The sequence below is a fragment of the Octodon degus genome, unplaced genomic scaffold, assembly GCF_000260255.1.
Source record: "Octodon degus isolate 3935 unplaced genomic scaffold, OctDeg1.0 scaffold00759, whole genome shotgun sequence".
Taxonomy (NCBI): domain Eukaryota; kingdom Metazoa; phylum Chordata; class Mammalia; order Rodentia; family Octodontidae; genus Octodon; species Octodon degus.
This window is the reverse complement of record NW_004525335.1, coordinates 3,211-24,354: the sequence shown is the minus strand read 5'-3', so window position 1 is coordinate 24,354 and position 21,144 is coordinate 3,211. Positions and strand designations below refer to the sequence as shown.

Sequence of the window (21,144 nt, the reverse complement as noted above, 5' to 3'; positions counted from 1 at the left end):
GTGGTCCCCAGAGGCATGATTTCAAAGGGTGCATTGCCACCTCCCTCCCTGCTCTGCTTCCTGACTCCATGCTGAGCACAGCTTTCCTCTGCTGTGCCATGTCTGCTTTGGAGCTCATGAACCACAGGATAATCCCATTAAAACTATAAGCCAAAAGTTGAGGGATTTTGTTCCAACAACAGGAAAGTGACTGAAGCAGTGGAAGACTTGGAGTCTGTTTGATTTGAGAGCGCTGACATAAGACCCTTATATTTTCTAGAGCATAGAGAGCTGCACCCCTGCGCCAGGTCCTATGGTGTTCTGTAAGGCCACTTTCCCCTTTATTACTCTAGAATGACAAAATCATCTATGTCAGAAACAATAATAGACAAGTCTATGAACCTCAACATTTACTGAAATGTCTTTCCTGAGGACATTGTTCAATGCTTCAGATAGTTTCTTTTCTAGAGAAACTGGTGGGAAAAATTTCCCTGAGGACCAAGAAGCCATAATTCTCATGAACTTATCATCTGAACAACTTCTAGACTGAAATTACAACTGAACCTGCCTTAATCATCATATTATCCTACAGAAATCTGTGACCACATTTAACCAGAATATAGGGTATCATGAAACTTTGTTTTTAAAAAATATACATCTTTGTGGTTTCTATTTAATTGGTTAAATATCTCCCAGGACTTTGGTCATATATTATTATTAATGTATTTCAATAATATGTTTTCCAGGCAATTTTAAATTGTTGTTAGAACTAAGGAACTATTGTGAACCCAGCACACACTTTCAAACTGGCTGATACTTCCTAGGATTTAGGACTGTCAATCATGAGAACCCTGAAACTTTGTTTTGATCTCTGCTTCCACCTGGTGGTAAAATAGGTGAGTTTATTCTACTCTATAGCCTATAATACAGTGATTATTAAAACCTTAAGAGAAGAGGGCTTTGAGGTTATAGATGTTTTCAATTTGAACTCAGAAAATGAGGCATTTTATACAATGTTACACACGATTGTGATTTTTTCCTGAGAAGTTACCTCTGGCTCAAGTTACTCCGAGTCAGTCTCTTCCTTTAGGACACAAATATTTTGCAGGTCTGGTTGTGTTGTGCATATTGTTGAGTTATTTGTCTCTTCTGTGGCCCATGAGTATCATTTGTTCTAATCAGACATCCTAATTTGATGATGCCAATTTAGTCATGTAAAGTGATGCCTTGCTTAAATTTGAATATTTTAATTAAAAGTGAGCTCATTGATTAAATTTTTATTGGCTCTTTATCTCCATTTTCTTCCCTTTTCTACATTCTAATGTCCTAACTTCTTGTTCTTTTGTTTCTGTGTGTAAAATGCTACCTGGGTGCCACTTTAACTTCAATGGAAGGTACTACGCTGTGCACCGCATTTCAGCCACCATCCTTCTGAAAACCTTCCCATTTCACTGCTTAGTCTGTTTCTACCACCACATTGGGCCCCACAGTGTGCATCTTTGTGTTTAGTAAGGAACCACCATAGGTAGGAGCAACACTGCTTTAACATTGTAAATGCCTAAAAATGTCATGATCAACTTCATTGTTTCCCTATGGAACTGTGTGAACATGTTCAAAAGTGGGACTGACAAGTGCTCCTATTCATACTGAGATAGGACACTGCTACAGACTCTCTGGGATTACCTTACCTCCCTCTCTGGGATTACCTCACCTCCATCTATGCATGAAGATTTTCACTTACTCTTTTGCCCCTCCACTCTGCATACACTAGGTTTCTCCAACTGTTTGGATTTGCATACATTTGGTGATGTAAAATGCTATCTTGGTTTAATTTACCTTTTAATTAATAGTAAGTTTGACTATAACTCATATGCTTGTTTTGAGGGGCTCGCAGAAGCAAGTGTCGTTTTCACATACTCTGATCATTATATAATTTTGGGTCTTTTATTTGTTAATTTTGAAAAGTTTGCATTATGCATAATATTGTGCATATAGTACACCCATTTACTTTTGGGAACTGGAAATAGATTCTCAAATGTCCACCTATTAATTTTTCTGTGTGTGCTTTGTGGTTGTGGTGATCCCTTACATACAAAGCTTACCATGACAGCACCCAGGCATGTTTTTGTGCTGTTTTCAAGTAGGTCTCTCTCATACCAATAAAAATTAAGGACAAATGTAAAACCCTGTTAATCAATCAGTTAGAAAAACTTTGAACAATAACTTACACTTCACTGCTCAACACAAGGTCCTATTTTGATTAAATAATGAGTAGATGGTTCAAGCTGTTCTGAGGGACAGCGATCACTTCCAGACACATTACCAAAAATGGAGCTCCTGATTTCTCCTCAGCTCACCCATCTCCTCTCTGCCCATTAATTCTGGCAATTCCTGGACTCCTTCCCACTGTGATAGCTAAGGAAGTTTCTATGCCTACTTCTACTTTCTGTTCATTCCAACAGCAAACGTGCCTCACAATTTATAGCTGTTTATTCAATCCTTTCTTCACAAAATTTATAACATTAGCAGAAACATTTGTTCCTCAAACGTTATAGCTGAGACAAAGTGCCACTTAACAAATCAGAATATGTGACTTACAAAAACTTTATTTTTTTAAATACCATATTGAGTTGGATAAGACCTGCCAATTGAGAAAGGCAGAAACAATTTCCAGAAAATTTTGCAAGCTATGACTTAGTAAACAGTAAATCTGGGGAATAAAGGTAATAAAAATTAATGCAGTCTGACTCAGGATCTTGCTTGGAGTTAGAGACAATTTATTATACAGGATACTCAATGCCTTAGAACTGTGGCTGCTTCTCACACATTTTTGGAAACACTCCATGAATATGATTTCAACATAAGTAATGCATGCTAAATGTGTGGTGAATTCATGAATGGATGGACAAATGCATAAGTGAATGAGTGGATGAATGAATCAATGAATTTTATCACATGGAAATTCTTAGGGAATTGTCCTACATATTGATTATTTAAGTACCTTTGCTCTGACCTTTCATGATTTATTAAATGCTGGTACTAGATTGTCTTTTCACCTTCACATAATAACTGAGGGAATGTATTGTTCTATTATTTAGTGGAAGAAAAGAGAGCTGGTCAGGGAACTATTCCAAAATCACTCACTAACCTAGCAGTGTGACAGCCACTTTGACTCCTTGGCAGTGACAGGAAAAATGTATAATAAGCATACAGGAGGATTGATGAGCTATCAGAGTTAAAATCAAAATAGCATAAAAGTTTTAACAAAACAAGGGCACATGTAAGAAAAATAAATGAAAAGAAATCAATCAATTTTAATGAATAGTCAATCTCAGGAACAGAAGAGGAAGGAGAGAAATATAAAAATCATAAGACACTCTAATACCCAATTCCAAATCAGAATTGCTGATTCACCAATAAGAGGAGGCCAGACTGGGCACAGGCTGAGGTGGTCAAGGAAATGAATTGCCTGCCATGCAGAAGAAACCCCTGGCCCATTCAGGCTCCAGGGACAGTTTAATCTGGATTCTTAGATGAGTCTGTTCTCTGCCTTCTTCCTCAATGAGTTCATTCATAGGCTTGATTTTCTGGTTCTGAATGAATGACTTGAGCCCATCCATGCTGTAGATCCCGATACATGACACAGAGAACAAGGAAAAGCTTCTTTCTCTGATATCAAACACAAGAACCAGGCTTCATCTCAATGAAGGTACCTTACGACAAGTGCATTCCTGACTCATCTGATCAAGGCTAAGATTTATCCATGATTGTTTCACATTTTAAATTTATTGCAGGTTAGACAGCATTAAAAGGAAGCTGAAAATCTAGAAATTTATGATCATACTATTCAGGTAAGGAAAATGCTGAATACCTCTCATTGTTTTACTAGAAAGAAATACTCCATATAATAATATATTTTATTTTATTTTTTTAAATAATTTTATTGAGAAACAAATAGCAATGAGACAGCTTCAAAATCTATTAGTAGGACAGTTTCAAAATACATTGCATATTGTTATCTTCTTAGTGGTTATTCATAGTACAAGTTGCAGACATGATATCCTGTCCACAAACACTATTAGTACAAACTTTCTATTCATTAAATTAAGAGAAAGTAGCTGTATATCTATCATTTCTATCCCCCTTTTTGTTTAGTTTTGTCAGAGAATGGTATTCCATTGTCATTTTAATATTGTCAGTGCATGTGTTCAGCAAAATATTCCAATATAGTCCAGTAGTTCATAATAGTAGTGGGCTTTCCATAGCACTGGCAATGTCAGAAGTTGTTGACTTGAGCCTTTTATGACCCAGCATATTGATATGGTTTTCCTTTTTATACTTCATTTTTATACTTTTCTACTGGATGGTTAAGACCAAGATAAAGCAAGACCTATATAACAAGAAATATAAATTTTGTATCTGATGAGGTCAGTCTAATCCCCTCAGAATTTACCCTGACACTCTATACCAGTTTGTAGATCATATTTGAAACATATAAGGATATTTTTAACAAATATACACACAAAAGGGGTTCTGTACTTATCAATGAGCAAAAACACTGAACTGTAGTTCAAGAACCCCACAGTGTGTTTCCTTCAAGAACATAGCTCTGTGTTCATTATTCCAGTGGAGTTATTTTTGCACCAGTCATATTGTATATAACTTCCACTACTAATGAAAATGTACTCTATAAACAGCCACTCTGACCCTACTTCAATCCTAAGAAACAATAACCTTATTCTCTTTTTTCATTCTTTTCAGTAACACACTTGTACAACAAACACACTTATATATCGGTGTTTCTCAAATTTTGATGCACCTTGAATATCCTATTGGTTTTGCTAAAACACAAATTATTATTCGGCAATCTGGGATCAAGCCATGATTCCATACTTCTGATAAGCTTCAGGGTGGTGATTTTTCTACTTGTCTCAGAAACATACTCAACAACAAGGGCCTGCATGCTGCCCAACTCTCACTTTAGAGAAAATAAAGTTTCTGTTCTAACACTTCTTTGTGGTTGGATAATAAGGGTGGTAGGAGGCAAAAGTGTGCTTCTTCGTAGAGAGTCAGAGAATTAAAACCACAGAATTAGGAAAGTGTGAATCTCTTGACTCAAGAGAGAAGGCTTTTAACAAGGAGAACATCAGGTGTTCCAACGTTGTCTATGAACAAAGACATTAGGAACAGAGAGAATGTATTTAAAGACTACAAATTTGACATAAATTCAACACAGGTGTTAATGGAGAACATGTCACATGTAAGCAAAGCATTTTACCAGGACTAGAGATAGCAAAAAGACATATACTTTGCACTTAAGGCTCTGAAAAATTAGAAAAAGGAAAAGGCCTTTCCAAACTGCAAAGGAAAGTAGGGAGTAAGGCATGCAAGGTTGACATGTTGGTGAGCTCTAACAGAGAAGATGCTGTGGGGTCATGGAAGGCTCTCTGAACTGGTATCAGAATGTTCCTGGTGATCCATTACCACAGGGCTCTAATCCACTCATAGTCAAAATTATGAGTTTTAGTATTGCAGAGCTCCACTCAAAACAGAAAATTCTGCAAAATAATTTGAGATTGTATTGAACACTGATCATTAGGCAGTCATAAACAACCCCAAAAGTTTTGTGGGGATCATGTCATCATCATGTTACATTTAGACAGATGATCAGGTTTGAGCATATGCCAAGATCTGAACAGCTTGGTCTTCATTTCAAGGGTAGACATTTGGAGCAGCTTCAGAACTCATCCTGCATAAAATGGAAGAAAAGAGAGAGAAGAGAAGTGAGACCTGAAAAGTGAAGGGATGGGAACTGGGGAAGAAAAGAGATATAAAGAGGTGAGGAGACAAATGGTGGAGGAGGGAACAAGAGAAAAGACAGATGCAAAAGACTCACCAGCGCTTCCCAAACCAAAACACAAGACCTGCCAGAACAGTCAGGGGCACCATCACTGCCACCAAGATCACACCCAGGGAACTGTGATGCTCTGTGGATTCTGTGGAAAACCAAAGATGTTACTTCAAATCTCTCTCATTTTACCCCAACCACTCTGTGTTTGAGCATCCATCTGGGCTTCTTCTGTTCATCTGAGAGTCAACCTCACCATGCTCCTTTTCTCCTGCTTTTCACTCATTCCTCTCCAGTGAGAGATCTTTTGCCTAACTCACATCTTCCTGCACCCCTGGTCCCTCAGTTTTAACTCTTCTATTTCTTAGTTTACATATTCATGGGGGTTCTGTATTCTCCACAATCCCAAACACTTTCAATTGGTCCTCCTGCTCTGCTTGAAGACTGCCCCTTCCAGTCTCCACCTGGATCCCAGTCCTTTCTCACCCCAGTGGAGCACGATGTCCTGCCCTCCTAGACTACTGTGCTTCACTCGGCAAGACAGCCCATTTGCCTCCTTCACTGCCACATCCAGGGTCACTCGGAGATACCACGTGTCATCAGCATTGGGCAGGAGGTCCCCTCTCTGAGTTTCAGGTAGCTCCTTCTCACCCCGCATCCACATCACCCACACAGGCTTTGGGTGAAAGCCAGAGATGTGGCACACCAGCTGCAGATGGCCAGGCCCAGGGCTAGGGGCAGTGGACAGCCAACACTCAGGCCTTTCTATGAGAGAAAGATATTTAGATAATGACTGAAACACAGACTTAGAGAGTCAGATCTCCATGCAACTTTAGACATAGCTTTTCCCCTTCTGGAAATCAGGTGCTCACGCTGTTCTTCCTTTGATTTTTCTTTATCCTTAAAGAGAAGAAGACATGATTTTGAAATAGAAAATTTTTGGAGAAATGATATCCAACTGACCTTGTCTCTGAAGATGAGCCTTCCCCGCATCAAGAATACCCAAGAGGATACGTGGGCAAATGTCATAAATGTGCTTATGAATCAGGTCTTTCATTCTTGGATGCTGTCTGATTTGTTGGCAGACACTCTGAGCCTTTTTTCCACCCATTGGAGATGGTGAACATGAATCATTTTGGAAGCTCAGAAAATCAGATCCTTGATAAGCTATCCGGAAGAAACCTTCTACAGCATTCCCAGAATATAGCCTGCAGCCTTTTAAAAATTGCATCTCAAAGGGATCTGAGAAATAAAGTTTATGATTAGAGGAAAGAGGCCAAAATAAATAAGTGGAAACAAGAAATAGAAGGGTGAATATTGGGGGTAAAATGAATAGAACATAGTTTTGTTTAATTGAAGTTTCAGAGAAAAAGAAATTCATAGTAATTGGTGAAGGAAAAAAAATAATATGAAGAAAGGCACCAATTGTGCAATCTAGGTAATATGACTGGTGGAGAAGGGGATTTAGTGTGAGAGTGCTGAGACCCTAGCAAACTGGTGGAGAGGATGCAGTGGTACAGTAGCTGCATAGAAGGAAAATGCCAAAGAGACTGAGTAGAGCAGAAAATAATCACATGTTAAGGAAGCAATAACAGTGGGTAAACTAAGGATACCTAAATGGCAGCCAATAAAGAGCAGACTGTAAAACCCTACCATCAATGACAGAAGTGTTCAAAAATACCAGAAGACTAAAGTTTTTGAAGAGTCATGATCTAAATTTGAGCATACACCCAGAGGGTATGATTATACTTTTGTGCTAGAAAAAGAGGAGTTAAGATGCAGAGTTGCCCATTTCTAGAGGAAGGAAAAACCACGATACGCCCAAGCCCCTTCCTTCACTCTACCAAAGAAGAGAGGAACTGAACTCACATTCAAACTGAAATACAAATAAATCCATGTGAAATGTAACAATGATCACTTTGATAAACCTCTCCATCGTGGTCCACTCCTTGCTCTCGTTGCCTCTGGCCCAGGGATACAAGAAAATGATTTTACCAGAGCTGCTGTTCCACCCATGAGTCTGCAAGTCATCTAACCAGACTGAGATCCAATGTCCTCCAAAGGAGCGGTTGTAAAAGGATGCGGTCCAGGTGGCTTGTAAAGTGACTGACTTGTTGAGCCCTGTTTGTGGGGGGAGAGAGAGAGAGAGAGAGAGAGAGAGAGAGAGAGAGAGAGAGAGAGAGAGAGAGATTGTGAAGGAGAGAAGTAAAGAAAGGTATCAGAGTAGGGGAACTCAGAATCATGAGCAGGACTTTGCTGCCACAGGCTCCTTTGATTTATCAACAACCTTCAGAAGAGCTCAGAGATCTGGAGTCAGGGATACTCACACTGCAACACAGAGTATGCAGGAAGACTCAGCTAGCACTCTGTCCCAGGTGTACATGTAGGAGCACACACACACACACACACACACACACACACACACACACACACACACAATTTTTGACCCCCAAACAGGTACCAGAGTTCTTACCGACTTGACTGTCGCTGCCTAGGCTGAGAGCAGCTTGCAGTGGAAGAAGCAGACACAGCATGGCACTTGCAGACATTATTTCTTTCTCTCAGAAAAGCTGGTCTTTTATTTCTGTTCTAAACAAACCTGCCTCCTGTATTACTCTTTGGACTTCCTTCTCCAACTAACAGACAAGTGTCTTCTGTCTAAGACAAATAAAGTCTGCTGCTTCTCACATCCCTGAGCCTCCCACTCAGTTGCTCATTTCCTCTCTGCTCCTGACACTCCCCTCCAGCTTGAGGCTTCTGTCTGACACCAACTTCCATCCTGCAGAAGCCACTAGTCTGCTTGCTGTGGAATGAGTGTTATGCACTATTGCAAAGTCCTTTTATCACTAAGAACATTTTTTTCAGCCCAGGGGATCAGCTCCAAGGCCTTGTGCATTTGCTGTTTTTCTGTCCTCTAACTCTTTTGGATTATTTTCCTTGGTAGTCTCTTCATGCCTCATCCTCCATCCCACCAAGTTCACATTTCTTATTTAGTTCTGCTTCCTCTTTGCATCTTTGGAATCCTCTGATCACCTTGCACTATGATGTAAACTATGGGAACATGTCTGCTGTTCTTAGGGAAGAGTGGGAGACCATCACAAAAACACAGGAACAGTGAAATATAAGGAATAAACGCTGCTGCTTGACACAATTACTTAACACCTGCCCAGAAACAAGCATCTTGTTATACTTAATTACATGGTTGACAATACATTCATTTTATTCAAAGAATATTTAGTCTATGTGAAGAGAAAAATGTGTCAAGATCATAAATTTTGATATGCTGAGTTTTATTATAGATATAGACTAGATATTTTTAAAGTTCTACTTAAAGAAATTGTTCTAAACCAGCAAACTTTAACTGATATTTTCCCAATAAGACATTGGATTTCATTGGTTTAGGGCTTAGTTCTGCACTGTTACTCTACTGTATTCTCAGACAAAAGAGTGCTAGTGAGTTGAGAACATTTAGTTATATATTTTAGTGGATGTATTTATGCAATTCATGCCTCTAATTATTATTTTTAATTTATGGAGGACATCTTCAACATCAAACTAAGTTTAATTGCAAGCCCAAATTAAGAAAGAAGACCAAGAGAGAGCTTCCGGCTATGCTGTAATGGTGGGACTTACTGGTCCCAGCCCAGGCACAACATGGGTAAGACCTTCTTCCACCCACTTGGGAAGCCACCCAGCATTCCACAGCACCTCCCCTATCCCACCTGGCCAGTAAGAATTTTTGCCATGTTCTAGGAACCCCCAGACCCAGTCCTAGCCCAGGACCAGTGAGTGTGTGGGAGAGCTTCCATCTACCCTGTGCCAGCGTGACCTATTGGTCCCAGCCCAGACACAGCGTGGGTGATATTTCTTTCACCCTCTTGGGATACCCCCCATCACTCCATGGTACCCCCCCACAGAGCAGGAATTTCTGTCGTATTCCAAGAACCACCAGATCCAGTCCTAGTCTAAGACAGGTGAGGGTGTGGGAGAGATGCCTCTTCCCCTACTCCAACTGGTCCCCTCCGGACTCAGCTCAGGCCTGGCATACAGGCCTGGGGTGAAACTCTGCAGCTGCTATCCCTGCAGAGAGTGCAGGGGACAGAACCAACCAGCTAGTCCAGGAGCAGAACATTTTCCCAGAGGAGCACAACAGGTCCACGCCCAAGGGCAGAAGCAGAAAGGAGCTGAGCACAGCAGTCAGACCAAGGCTAGCCAAACCTACATAAATCCAAACTTTGTAGATCTGCACCTGAACTTCAGTAGGTGCTAAGGTTATAACTGCAACAAAGATCAGAAGACAGGCGCCTGAGGAAATGATTCAGTAGAGTAAGTGCTTCCCTGGCAAGCACAAGGGCCTGAGTTCAATATCCAGTTCTGCCAAAAAAAAAACAAAAAAAAAAACAATAAAAGTTTTTTAAGGGCCGGGGAAATGGCTCAGTGGAATAAGCGCATCACTGGCAAGCACAAGGGCCTGAGTTAAATCCACGGTTCCACAAAAAAAAAAAAAAAGTCAGAAGACAGTGCTACACAAAATGACAATGAGAAGGAGCAAAATGCAATCTCAGAACACAAACTCACCCATAACAAGTGCAGAGGACACTAACACAGAACAAACTGGGAATCACACAACTGAAAGCAATGAATCAATGGTTTATGAAATTTAAAAAAAAAAAAAACGCTGCAGAAAGGTAAAGAGGAACTCAGATTGGAAAGGAAAAAAGAAATCCTGGAATTAATAATATCTGCAGTAAAGAATCAAATACAGAAACATATGGAGGAAACCCAATGCCAAGCCACAACAAGTGCAGAGGACACTAGCTCAGCTCAAATGTATGAATTAATAGCGTCGATAATAGATAAGCAACAGCAGAAAGTCATACAGGAACTCAGCATGGAAATCATTTCTACTAGATCAGACCATCAGACCATTCAGATATATATGAATTAATAGAGAAGATAGTGAATAAGCAACAGCAGAAAGTTAAAAAGGAACACAGAGAAGAATTCTTTTCTAAAGTAAAAAAATAATTATCAGAACTCATAGCATCTGGAGTAAAGAATCAATTACAGAAACATAGGGAGGAAACCCAATCTGAAAAATATCTGCAGTAAAAGAATTTATAAATGCTTCTAAAGAAGACATTGATAAAAAAACAGAGGAAATTAGAAAAATGACGGATTCCTTGAAAGAGCAATACAGGAAATAAATAGATCGCATGAAGCAGAGTCAAAGAGATACAGAGGAATTTAAAATCTCAATCACAAGCTTGCAAAACTGTTTAAGTGAAAGTGAAGACAGAGTTTCAGATATTGAAGATGCTGGTGCAGCTAGTGAAAAGTAAAGAAAGGATCTCTAAAAACAAGAAGTATGCAGGAAAAAATAATCCATCACCTGCAAGATGATGCAAAGATGAACAATGTGAGACTACGACATCAATGACAAAGAAGGAGTCAATACAAATGACATTAAAAAATATGGGCAGAAGTAATAGCAGAAAACTTCCCAAAGAAGAGGAAACACTGTGCCATTTAGGTAACAGAAGCATAGAGAACGCCATGTAACATCAATCCAATGAAAGACACACCGAGATATATAATAGTGAAGATCCCAGAAATACAGCACAAGAATAATACATTGAAAGCCACTAGAGAAAAGAAGCAGATCACATTCAAAAGAAAATACATCACAATTACGGCCGACTTCTCTTCATCAAACATGAAGGAAAGAAGAGCATGGAGCAGAGTACTTGAAGTCCACTATGAAAAGAAATTTCATCCCAGACTATTATACCCTGCAAAACTCTCTTTCAAGTTTGATGGAGAAGTGAAATACTTTCATGACTAAGAACAGTTAAAGAATTTCATGGTGACAAAGCCCATACTACACAGGCTACTGAAAGATGTTCTAGAGAGGGACCAAAATGAACAGAACTCCACGAATGAGATCAGAAGCAATCAACTAAATAGGACAAGCAATTAAACACAGGAGAAAAAGGAGTAAACAACAACAGGTAAATAGCATGTCTATCGTAAGTCAACACATCTAAATTACAACCATCAATGTAAATGAACTCAATTCACCAATTAACAGATATAGACTGGCACAGTGGATTAGGAAACAAAATCCAACAATATACTGTATACAAGAAACATATTTAAATCATAAGACATTCATAGGCTGAAAGTCAAAGGATGGAACACAATTCTACATGCACCAACACCTCAGAAAAAAGCAAGTGTAGCAATCCTATTCTCAGACAGTCTCAACATCAAACTAAGAATGATCAAGCAAAATAATGAAGGCCACTATATACTGGTTAGGGGAAACATTCAAGAGGAAGAGGTAACACTCATAAATGTGTATGCACCAAACATGATAGCACCCAACTATATAAAGCAAATCTTAATGGACATGAAAAATCTAATATCCAAAACCAACATCTTATCAGGGGATCTTAACATCCTCTAATCCCAAAAAGATAGATAAACCAGACAAAAAATTAGCAAAGAAGTAGCACAACAAAACCAGAGCTTGAAACAAATGGACTTGGTGGACATATACAGAGTGTTCCACCAAAACACAGCTAGATACACATTTTTCTCAGCAGCACATGGATCATTTTCTAAAATAGACCACATACTAATCCATAGGTCATGCTTAAGTATATGCAAGAAAACAGAAATTATCCCATGCACATTATCTGACCACAGTGCAATGAAACTGGAAATAAATGACAAAAGAACCCAGAAAAGAAATGTAAATACATGGAAATTAAATGACACCTTATGGAGCAACCAATGGGTCACAGATGAAATTAAACAAGAAATTCAACAATATCTACAATAAAATGAAAATTCAAGCCCAACTTATCGTAATTTGTGGGATACGATGAAAGCAGTTCTCAGAGGGAAATTCATAGCTGTGAACTCAAACATTAGGAAAATAGAACGGGAACAAATAAACACCCTAATGCTACACCTTCAACAACTAGAAAAGGAAGAGCAAATCAAACCCAGAACCAAAAGACGGGAAGAAATCACAAAGATTAGATCAGAAATTTACTCAATTTAGATGAAGAAAACAATTCAAAGAATTAAAAAAGAAAAAATATACTTCTTTGAAGATTAAATAAATTCAATAAGCCCCTAGCTAACCTCATCAAAGAGGAAAGGAAAACTTCAAATACAAGCAATAAGGAATGAAAAGTGTGCAACTATTGCAGACCCAGTTGAAAATGAGAACATTATCAATAGCTACTTTGAGAATCCTTACTCTCACAGAATAGAAGACACAGAAGAAATGGACAGATTCCTAGAAAGGTACAAATTACCACAATTGAATACACAAGATAGAACCACTCTCACTTAGCCCAATAACAGCCAAGGAAACACAAGATGTAATAAAAAAAAAACCTACTGGCAAAGAAAAGTCCAGGTCTGCATGGATTCACAGCTGAATTCAACAAGAAACTTACAGAAGATGTAGTCCCTATACTTCTCAAACACTTCCATGAAATTGAAATGGAAGTAATCCTCCCAAAATTATTCATAGAGGCAAGGATTATACTGAAACCAAAACCAGGGAAAGATGCAACTGAGAAAGAGAAGTACAGGCCAATCTCCCTCACAAACATAGATGCCCAAACCCTCAATAAAATCCTAGCAAATAGAATACAGCACATCATCAAGAAGATCATACACCATGACCAGGTAGGATTCAACCCAGGGATGGAAGGATGTTTTGATATTCAAAAATCTATACAGGTCATACTCTATATCAATAGAACGACAACTAAAAACCACATGATCATCTCCATTGATGCAGTAAAGGCCTTTGACAAAGTCCAACACTCATTAATTTTCAAAGTCCTACAGTAATTTGGAATAGATGGCCTATAGTTCAATCTGGTAAAAGCCATTTATGAAAACCCAAAGAATAACATAATCCTAAATGAGGAAAAACTGAAATCTTTCACTCTTAGATCGGGTACAAGACAAGGATGTCCTCTATCACCACTCCTATTCAATATAGTTCTGGAATCAAGAGAAAGAAACACATGGAATATGAATAGGTAAAGAAGAAGTTAAATTATCTTTATTTGCAGATGACAAGATACTTTACTTGGAAGATCCAAAATAACTTGAACAAGCAGCTACTAATATTAATACAGAAATTTAGTAGCATAGCAGGTTATAAAGTCAATACCCAAAAGTCAATAGCATTCCTCTACAAAGACAACAAAAACACTGAGAGGGAAATTGTTGAAACAATACCTTTTACAATACCACCAAGGAAAATGATATACGTTGGAATTCATCTAAATAAAAAGTCAAACTTCTTTTTAAGGAAAATTACAGTATTCTGAAAAAGAGTTCGTACAGGATTTCAGAAAATGGAAAGATATTCCATGCTCCTGGATAGGAAGATCCAACATTGTGAAGATGCCCAAACTCCCAAAATTGCTGTACAGATTTAATGCAATCCCTATCAGACTACCAAAAACATACCTCACAGAAGTGAAGAAATCATTCCTAAAATTTACTTGGAAGCAGAAAAGACCTGGAAGTGCAAAAGCAATCCTGGGCAACAAAGACAAGGCAAGAGGCATTACAATTCCTGACCTGATATTATACTACAAGGCTACTGTGATAAAATCAGCATGGTACTGGCAACAAAATAGACCTGAGGATCAGTGGAATAGGTTAGTAGACCCTGAAACCCCTAAGAACACACTCAGCCACCTTATCTTTGACAAAGGGGCCAAACGTACTTATTGGAAGAAAGATAGCCTCTTTAACAAATGGTCCTGGAGAAATTGGCTCTCTACATGCCAAAAACTAAAACTTGACCCAGGTCTATCACCATGCACTAAACTGAAGTCAAAATGGATTAACGATCTAAACATTAAAGCAGAGACACTAAATCTCCTGGAAGAGAATGTAGGTGGAACTCTTGAAGACATAGGGGTAGGCAAAGAGTTCATGGACAGAAATCAAATTGCACGGGTAACAGTTGAAAGAATTAACATCTGGGACCTGCTCTTACTGAGAAGTTTTTTTTTTCTTACTGAGAAGTTTTTTCACGTCAAAAGAAATTACCAATAAAGTGAAAAGGCAACCCACAAAGTTGGAAAAATCATGGCAAAGAAGTACTCAGACAAAGGTCTGTTCTCTAGAGTTTATAAGAAACAAAAAAATCACTAGGGCTCTAAAATTTAAAGATCCAATCCAGAAATGGGCATCTAAGATGAACACATGCTTCTCAGAGGATGAAATTAAAGGAGTGAATAAATATATGAAAAAATGTTCCACATTATTAGCCAACCATGAAATGCAAATTAAAACAACATTGAGATACCATCTCACCCCAGAAAGAATGGCTATCATAAAGAAATCACTCAACAACCAATGTTTGAGAAGTTGTGGGGAAAAAGGAATCCTTCTCCACTGTTGGTGGGAAAGTACTCTGGTGCAACCAATATGGAAATCAGTGTGAAGACTCCCTAGAAAAGTTGGACTGGAAATTCCATTTAAACCAACTATTCCTCTACCAGGAATTTTCCTGAAGGATCTGAAAACATCATATCACAGGGATATACGTGTGCCTATGTTTATAGCAGTACAATTTGTGATAGCCAAATCTTGGAAACAACCAAGATGCCCATCACCTGAGGAATGGAAGTAAAAGATGTGGTATTTTTACATAGTGGAGTATTATTCAGGTATTAAGAATGACAAACTCAATGCCTTTATATTGCAGTGGATGCCACTTGAAGATATAAGTGAAATAAACCAGACACACATATGTCTAAATATCATAAAGTTTCCCTAGTATAAGAACTCAAAAGAAGAAATACAAATACAACGGTATAGTACAAGTAAAAGGAAAGCAGGATCTCGAGGACTAACTAATCAAGAGAGGGAAAGGAGAAGAGCTAGGAAACATTACAATGCCAAGCGATACAGTTATATGTACAAGATGGGCAAGGCAATGATCCTGAGAATCTCCAGAAGATTTTTGAATCTAGCAGTTAATTGGAAAGATTCTCACCCTGACTAACTATATATACTGATACCTGTGAACTGAAGATGGTACTCTGTAATAGTAGTTTCATGCTTGGAGTGCCTGTCATTGTGGTCTTCTGAATACAGGCTGCTTGTCATGACATGCCAGTTGCTGTTGTGCTGTCTCTCAGGTAAATGATTGTTCAAAAAGAAGTGCGTGGTTTATGAAGGCAAGAGACAGGAAAAGAGATATTGTGGGACTGTCCTGCCTCAAGGTTTTATATGGTTAGATTTTTTTGACTTATGTGTAAACATGAGAAGTATATAATTCTTTATGCCTATTTTTAAATATATATTATAACTTTTAAATGTTTTTTCATCACATTCTGTAGGAACTTAAAGTTCAACATATCAATACTTGATGAAAAATACCTGTTCCATGTTATGCCTAAGATGTTTGATATTCAGACAGATAGTGAGGTTAAGCTTAACAGCCTAGGTTGTATGGTATTAACAATAAGCGTGTCTTCTGAATTGTTAGCAACTTAAGTTTGCAGACCAAAATTAGAGAAAAAGGAGGGCCACAAGGAAAGCCACCATTTTGGCCCTAGTCTTCCAAGGTCAATTAAGTCTCAGGACATATGAGAACTTGTACTGTAACGTCATGGAACTCAGGAGTGTCCCAAATTTTCTGATCAAGGAGATTATGGATCCAAAGAGGAAGGTGATGGATGATGTAGAGAGTGCCTAAGGAGAGTCACATATAGAGAAAACTTTCTCTCAGGCTTTCACAGAGAGCACATTGGACAAGCAATGGCCATGACCCATCCACATACCTGACATTAACAAAGGTTCTACCGTCTGAGGTACAGGATCTCAGGATAAATCCTGAGGGGATTTCACTGACCTTATCAGACCCAAAATCTACAACTCTTGTTTTACAGTTCCTGCTTCAACTTGGTCTTAACCATCCAGCAGAAAAGTATAAAAATGAAATATAAAAGTAAAGCCATCGTGTTATGTTGAGCTGTAGGAGACTCAGGTCAACAATTTCTGACATTGCTAGTCAAGCAGAAGACCCAATACTATTATGGGCTGCTGGACTCTTTTAGAATATTGTACTGAGTTTACACACCTATAATATTCAAATAACGGAACTTAACAAAAAAGGGGATACAGATGAATGTCCATTTTGTATCTGTGCATTCAAAGTGGTTAGGATAGATATATAGTTACATTCTCTTAATGAATAGAGGGATTTGTTCTAATGGTGTTTGTAGATAGGATATCATGTCTCCATCTTGTACAGCAATTAACCACTAGGAGGAATGTATGCAATGTGTTAATTATTGAAACTGTCCTACCAATTTGATTTGAAACTCTCTCATTGCTATTTGTTTCTCAATAAAATAATGGAAAAATTAAATTAAAGTAAATTAAACATAATTGTAACTTTATAATTATATTTTGAATAAATGTTAATATACTTAAATTAAAAAAATGTAAAAATAATAAGAAATGAGGACGTTAGTTTTATTTTAGCTAGTAAGCCTGCTAAGCATGAAGATTACACACACGGTCCTTGATAAATATTCTGCTACTTACAGTTTGGGTCTAGTGAAAACTTGTGAGAGCTTAAGTGAGTGGAGCATTTTGAATTCAATTTATCCAGGATTTCTCTCTCTAAGTCCTATTTGGATTTTCCGTCTACAGTCTTTGTCAGGTAAGCCTGTCTTTTTTGATCACAGTGTTTATAACTGTTCAGTGTTTTAAAGTAGTTCCATTATCTTTATAATATGCTTTCTTAGTAATTTGTTATTCCAAGTTTTAAAACAAAACAAATTACTTCCAGTAAATTTAGGAAAGAAAAAATAATTTTTTGCAAAGTTAAGTTGAGACTGCTAAAATCTGAGAAGCTAAATTTCCATGGCATATGGCTGTAACGCCAGCAGTTCAGGAGGCTGAAGCAGAATGTTCATGAATTTGAGGCTCACTTGGGCAACATACTGAGATCCTATAAGGAAAAAGCAACTGAGGAGAAGGAGGGGGATGTGGATGTGGAGGACAAGAAGAAAGGGGATGAGAAGGAAGAGGAGGAGGAGGAGGAGGAGGAGGAGGAGGAGGAGGAAAAAGGGCCAGGAGGGGAAAGAAGAGGAAGAAGGAGAAGAAAAGGGAGGAGGAGAAGGAAAAAGAATAGAAGAAAGGAGGGAAGGATGGCGGGAGAGAAAAGAAATGCTGAGAAGAATTTCATTTCATATTTATGAAATAAAAATAATAGCAAAACAAAACACTGTATAAGGGTCAGAGAAAGAAACTTCAAAAGAAATGAAAGCTTTGTATCATAGTACCATTTAAGCACTTTTTTTCCCTTTTTGAATGCTAATTTACTATGACAAGAAATTCTCTCTTCCCAAAATTTATATGTTGAAGTCCTAACTCCCAAAGTGATTTTATTAGGACACAGAGACTTGGGAGGAGATTTGGAGCTAAGATTTTTGACCTCATAAATGGAATTGGCTCCTTGCAGCATAGGGGTCCTAGAGAGTTCTTGGCCTCTTGTACCACATAAGGACACATCCAGAAGGTATGCTGTATAGTATAATATGGGCCTCCACACCAGACACCAAATCTGCCATGGTCTTGGACTGCTCAGTCTACCTAACTGTGAGAAATTTCCATTATTCATAAGCCTCCTAGACTGTGGCACTCCATAACAGCACCCTGAACAGTCTAAGAAAAAGCTGCACTGTTTGATTTTCCCCCAGACACCACACGATATTTGCCCTATGATTATGAATACACAGAGGGGAAAGCATGAACCCACATGGTGGGTTTCAGCAGGAACTTGTGGGAATAGAATCAAACAGGTAAGGAATGGAGTTCAGGAACCAAAATGATCAGAGGTGATAATAGTCATGAAGGGATAGAACACATTCTGAAGAAGAAAGAAGGGAGAAGATGAGGGAATGCTAGAAAGAGTAATGGAGCAAACTTTCCCCCCCACCAAAAAAAAAAGAACGGATTCAGACAAGGGACATAGGTAGCTGCTGGTCTAGGAGTCATTGTCACACCCTGGAACTGCAGCCTTGTGGCCAGCTCCAACTTTAGTGTGTGTACAGCTTTGATGGAAGGAAGGAGAAGACCCAAAAAAGACAGGAATGGAGAAAGCCCCAACCCCACTCCCCAGCAGAGGCAGGCTGAGTGATCCTGAGAACTGAGGGTAGCTGAGACAAAGCAAGACTACAGGAAAAGCATCAAGACATAAATAGGTAAGGAAGGCAAGACCAGAAAAAGAAAAAAAAAAAAAAAAACAACTGAGAAAGGAGATTGGTATACACATCATAGATAACTGTATGCTCCCTGGTCATAGGAAAACTTAAGAGTAGAATGAGTAGCCAATAATATACCAAGTAAAAGTCAGCCAGGCAGTGTACTAACTACCTGAAGGGAATCCAGTGCTCTTCCCTGTACCCATCCTTTCTGGGGATCCCCTCTCTACTTGAATCACTGGGCTTAGGTCACAAGCATTCTGGACATCATTATATTTTGTTCCTCTAAACCCCATCATAGTTCCAAGTTTCTCCTTTTCCGTAAAGAAGGCCTCATACCCCAGATGTGAGTTCCCCTCTCTGCATAACCTTATATTCTCATCTGACCTCTCCACTTCACCAAAAGAAACCTCAACTCCCCTGCTACAAAAAGTGACTGCCCATCTGTCATAATCACACGTTGTGTACCTGGATTCTCATTTTCTCTCCCACATAGTCAAGGTTTTCAAGGGAAGGTACTTCATACAGGACACATAATTTAAAAGGTGTTTTATAATATTCAACCAAGGAGTCAAATGCAGGAAAGAATGGGTAATTTGTCCACACATTTGAGATCCAAATAATGTAGCATAAGGCCTGGATCCCTTGTCACTGCCCTGTATGAGTCCAGCTGAAGACCTAGAGCCTATGGCAATGTCTCGTGCAAGTCTTTATTGATGATCTACACTGGGGGCCCAAAGCTCAGTGATAGAAGCTAAAATGTCTGCACCAGAAGAAGGAAGGCTTTGTGCTAGTAGGTTGAGGAATCCTCACTGGAGCAATGCTCAAGGTAAAGATCAGAGATTTCTCAAACAGAACCACAGCCATGCTCAGTTACTGTAAGGACCAGAGCTCCTCCAGTGATGAGAACTGCTGAGTTCATATCAGGAAAACCAGCATGAGAAGCTTCTGGAGGCACAAAACACCATCTTCCATTCCAGTTCTCCTTTTTATGTGGTTGACAATGACCCTCAGTGGGCCTTTCACACCCAAAGCCATGCTGATTTAGTTCAGTTTTGTGTTATAAGCTGGATGACCATCACCTAAAGCGCCACACTCCTTAAGTTTGCCCTGCCGGCTTCCTTGTGTCTGGCCTGTGTGTCTTTCGCAATGAATCTCTCACTTTTCACTGTCTTCTCTCCAATTTCCCACTTAACCTGTACCCGATCTCTTTGCATGCTCCTTCATAATTCATTCAATCGAATTTCAGTTCTCCTTCTTTGACTCAGTTTCCATATCTAAAACACTGATTTATCACATGACCCTTGAGATCCTCTGTGTAAACAAAGCACCATTATGGATTCTGTTTGTAACAAGAAGGCAGAATACTTTACTGTGCTTCAAAAAGCATTTTAGTACAAAACACCCTGAAATGCAAGTTCAAGAGTGCAATCCTCAAAATGCTGCCTTAGGGGTAGGGGAGATAGCTCAACACTCTAAGCACCTGCATGCCAAGTGCGAGGACTGGGGTTTGATCCCCTGGACTCCATGTCATTCTGGCCCCAGAACCCCTGGTGTGCAGTGCTGGCCACTGAACCTGGGTGGTGGTGCATGCCTGCAATCCCAACACTAAAGGGAGGCAGAGATGGGAGTATCACTAAAAGTCCAAACTGCATAATAAGATCCTGTACCAAATAAATAAATAAATAAATAAATAAATAAATAAATAAATAAAATATTTTTTAAAAAGTAATTTTAAAAATGCTCCCTTATATACACTTTTGAAGTCCATTGTCAATTCCAGGTGGTTATCCCATGTGGTTCTTTTTTCTTTAATTAATTTTATTGAGAAAGAAATAGCAATGAGACAGTTAAAAAACAGGCTAATAGGACAGTTATAATAATACATTGCATATTATTGTCATCATAATAATTGCTCATAGGACAAGATGCAGATGGTATCTTGTCTAAACACTTTTACTACAAATCTTTCTTCTCATTGAAATAAGAGAGTCGAGATGACCCTGGCCGCGGGATCCTGAACAGACCCGGAGCGCAGGCCGG

General features: G+C 38.7%; 1 protein-coding gene across 1 annotated transcript; it reads right to left on the bottom strand.

Annotated features, from left to right (window-relative positions):
• Positions 1-5,547: 5,547 nt before the first annotated feature.
• On the bottom strand, positions 5,548-8,376 carry LOC101589807 (T-cell surface glycoprotein CD1b-3-like). The gene is made up of 6 exons (XM_023708766.1): positions 8,301-8,376; positions 7,697-7,867; positions 6,791-7,069; positions 6,314-6,592; positions 5,876-5,975; positions 5,548-5,728 (listed from the first exon to the last, which is right to left on the bottom strand). Exons 1-6 carry the CDS (start codon positions 8,374-8,376, stop codon positions 5,692-5,694), a joined length of 942 nt encoding a protein of 313 aa, XP_023564534.1. The 3' UTR covers positions 5,548-5,691.
• Positions 8,377-21,144: the final 12,768 nt, after the last annotated feature.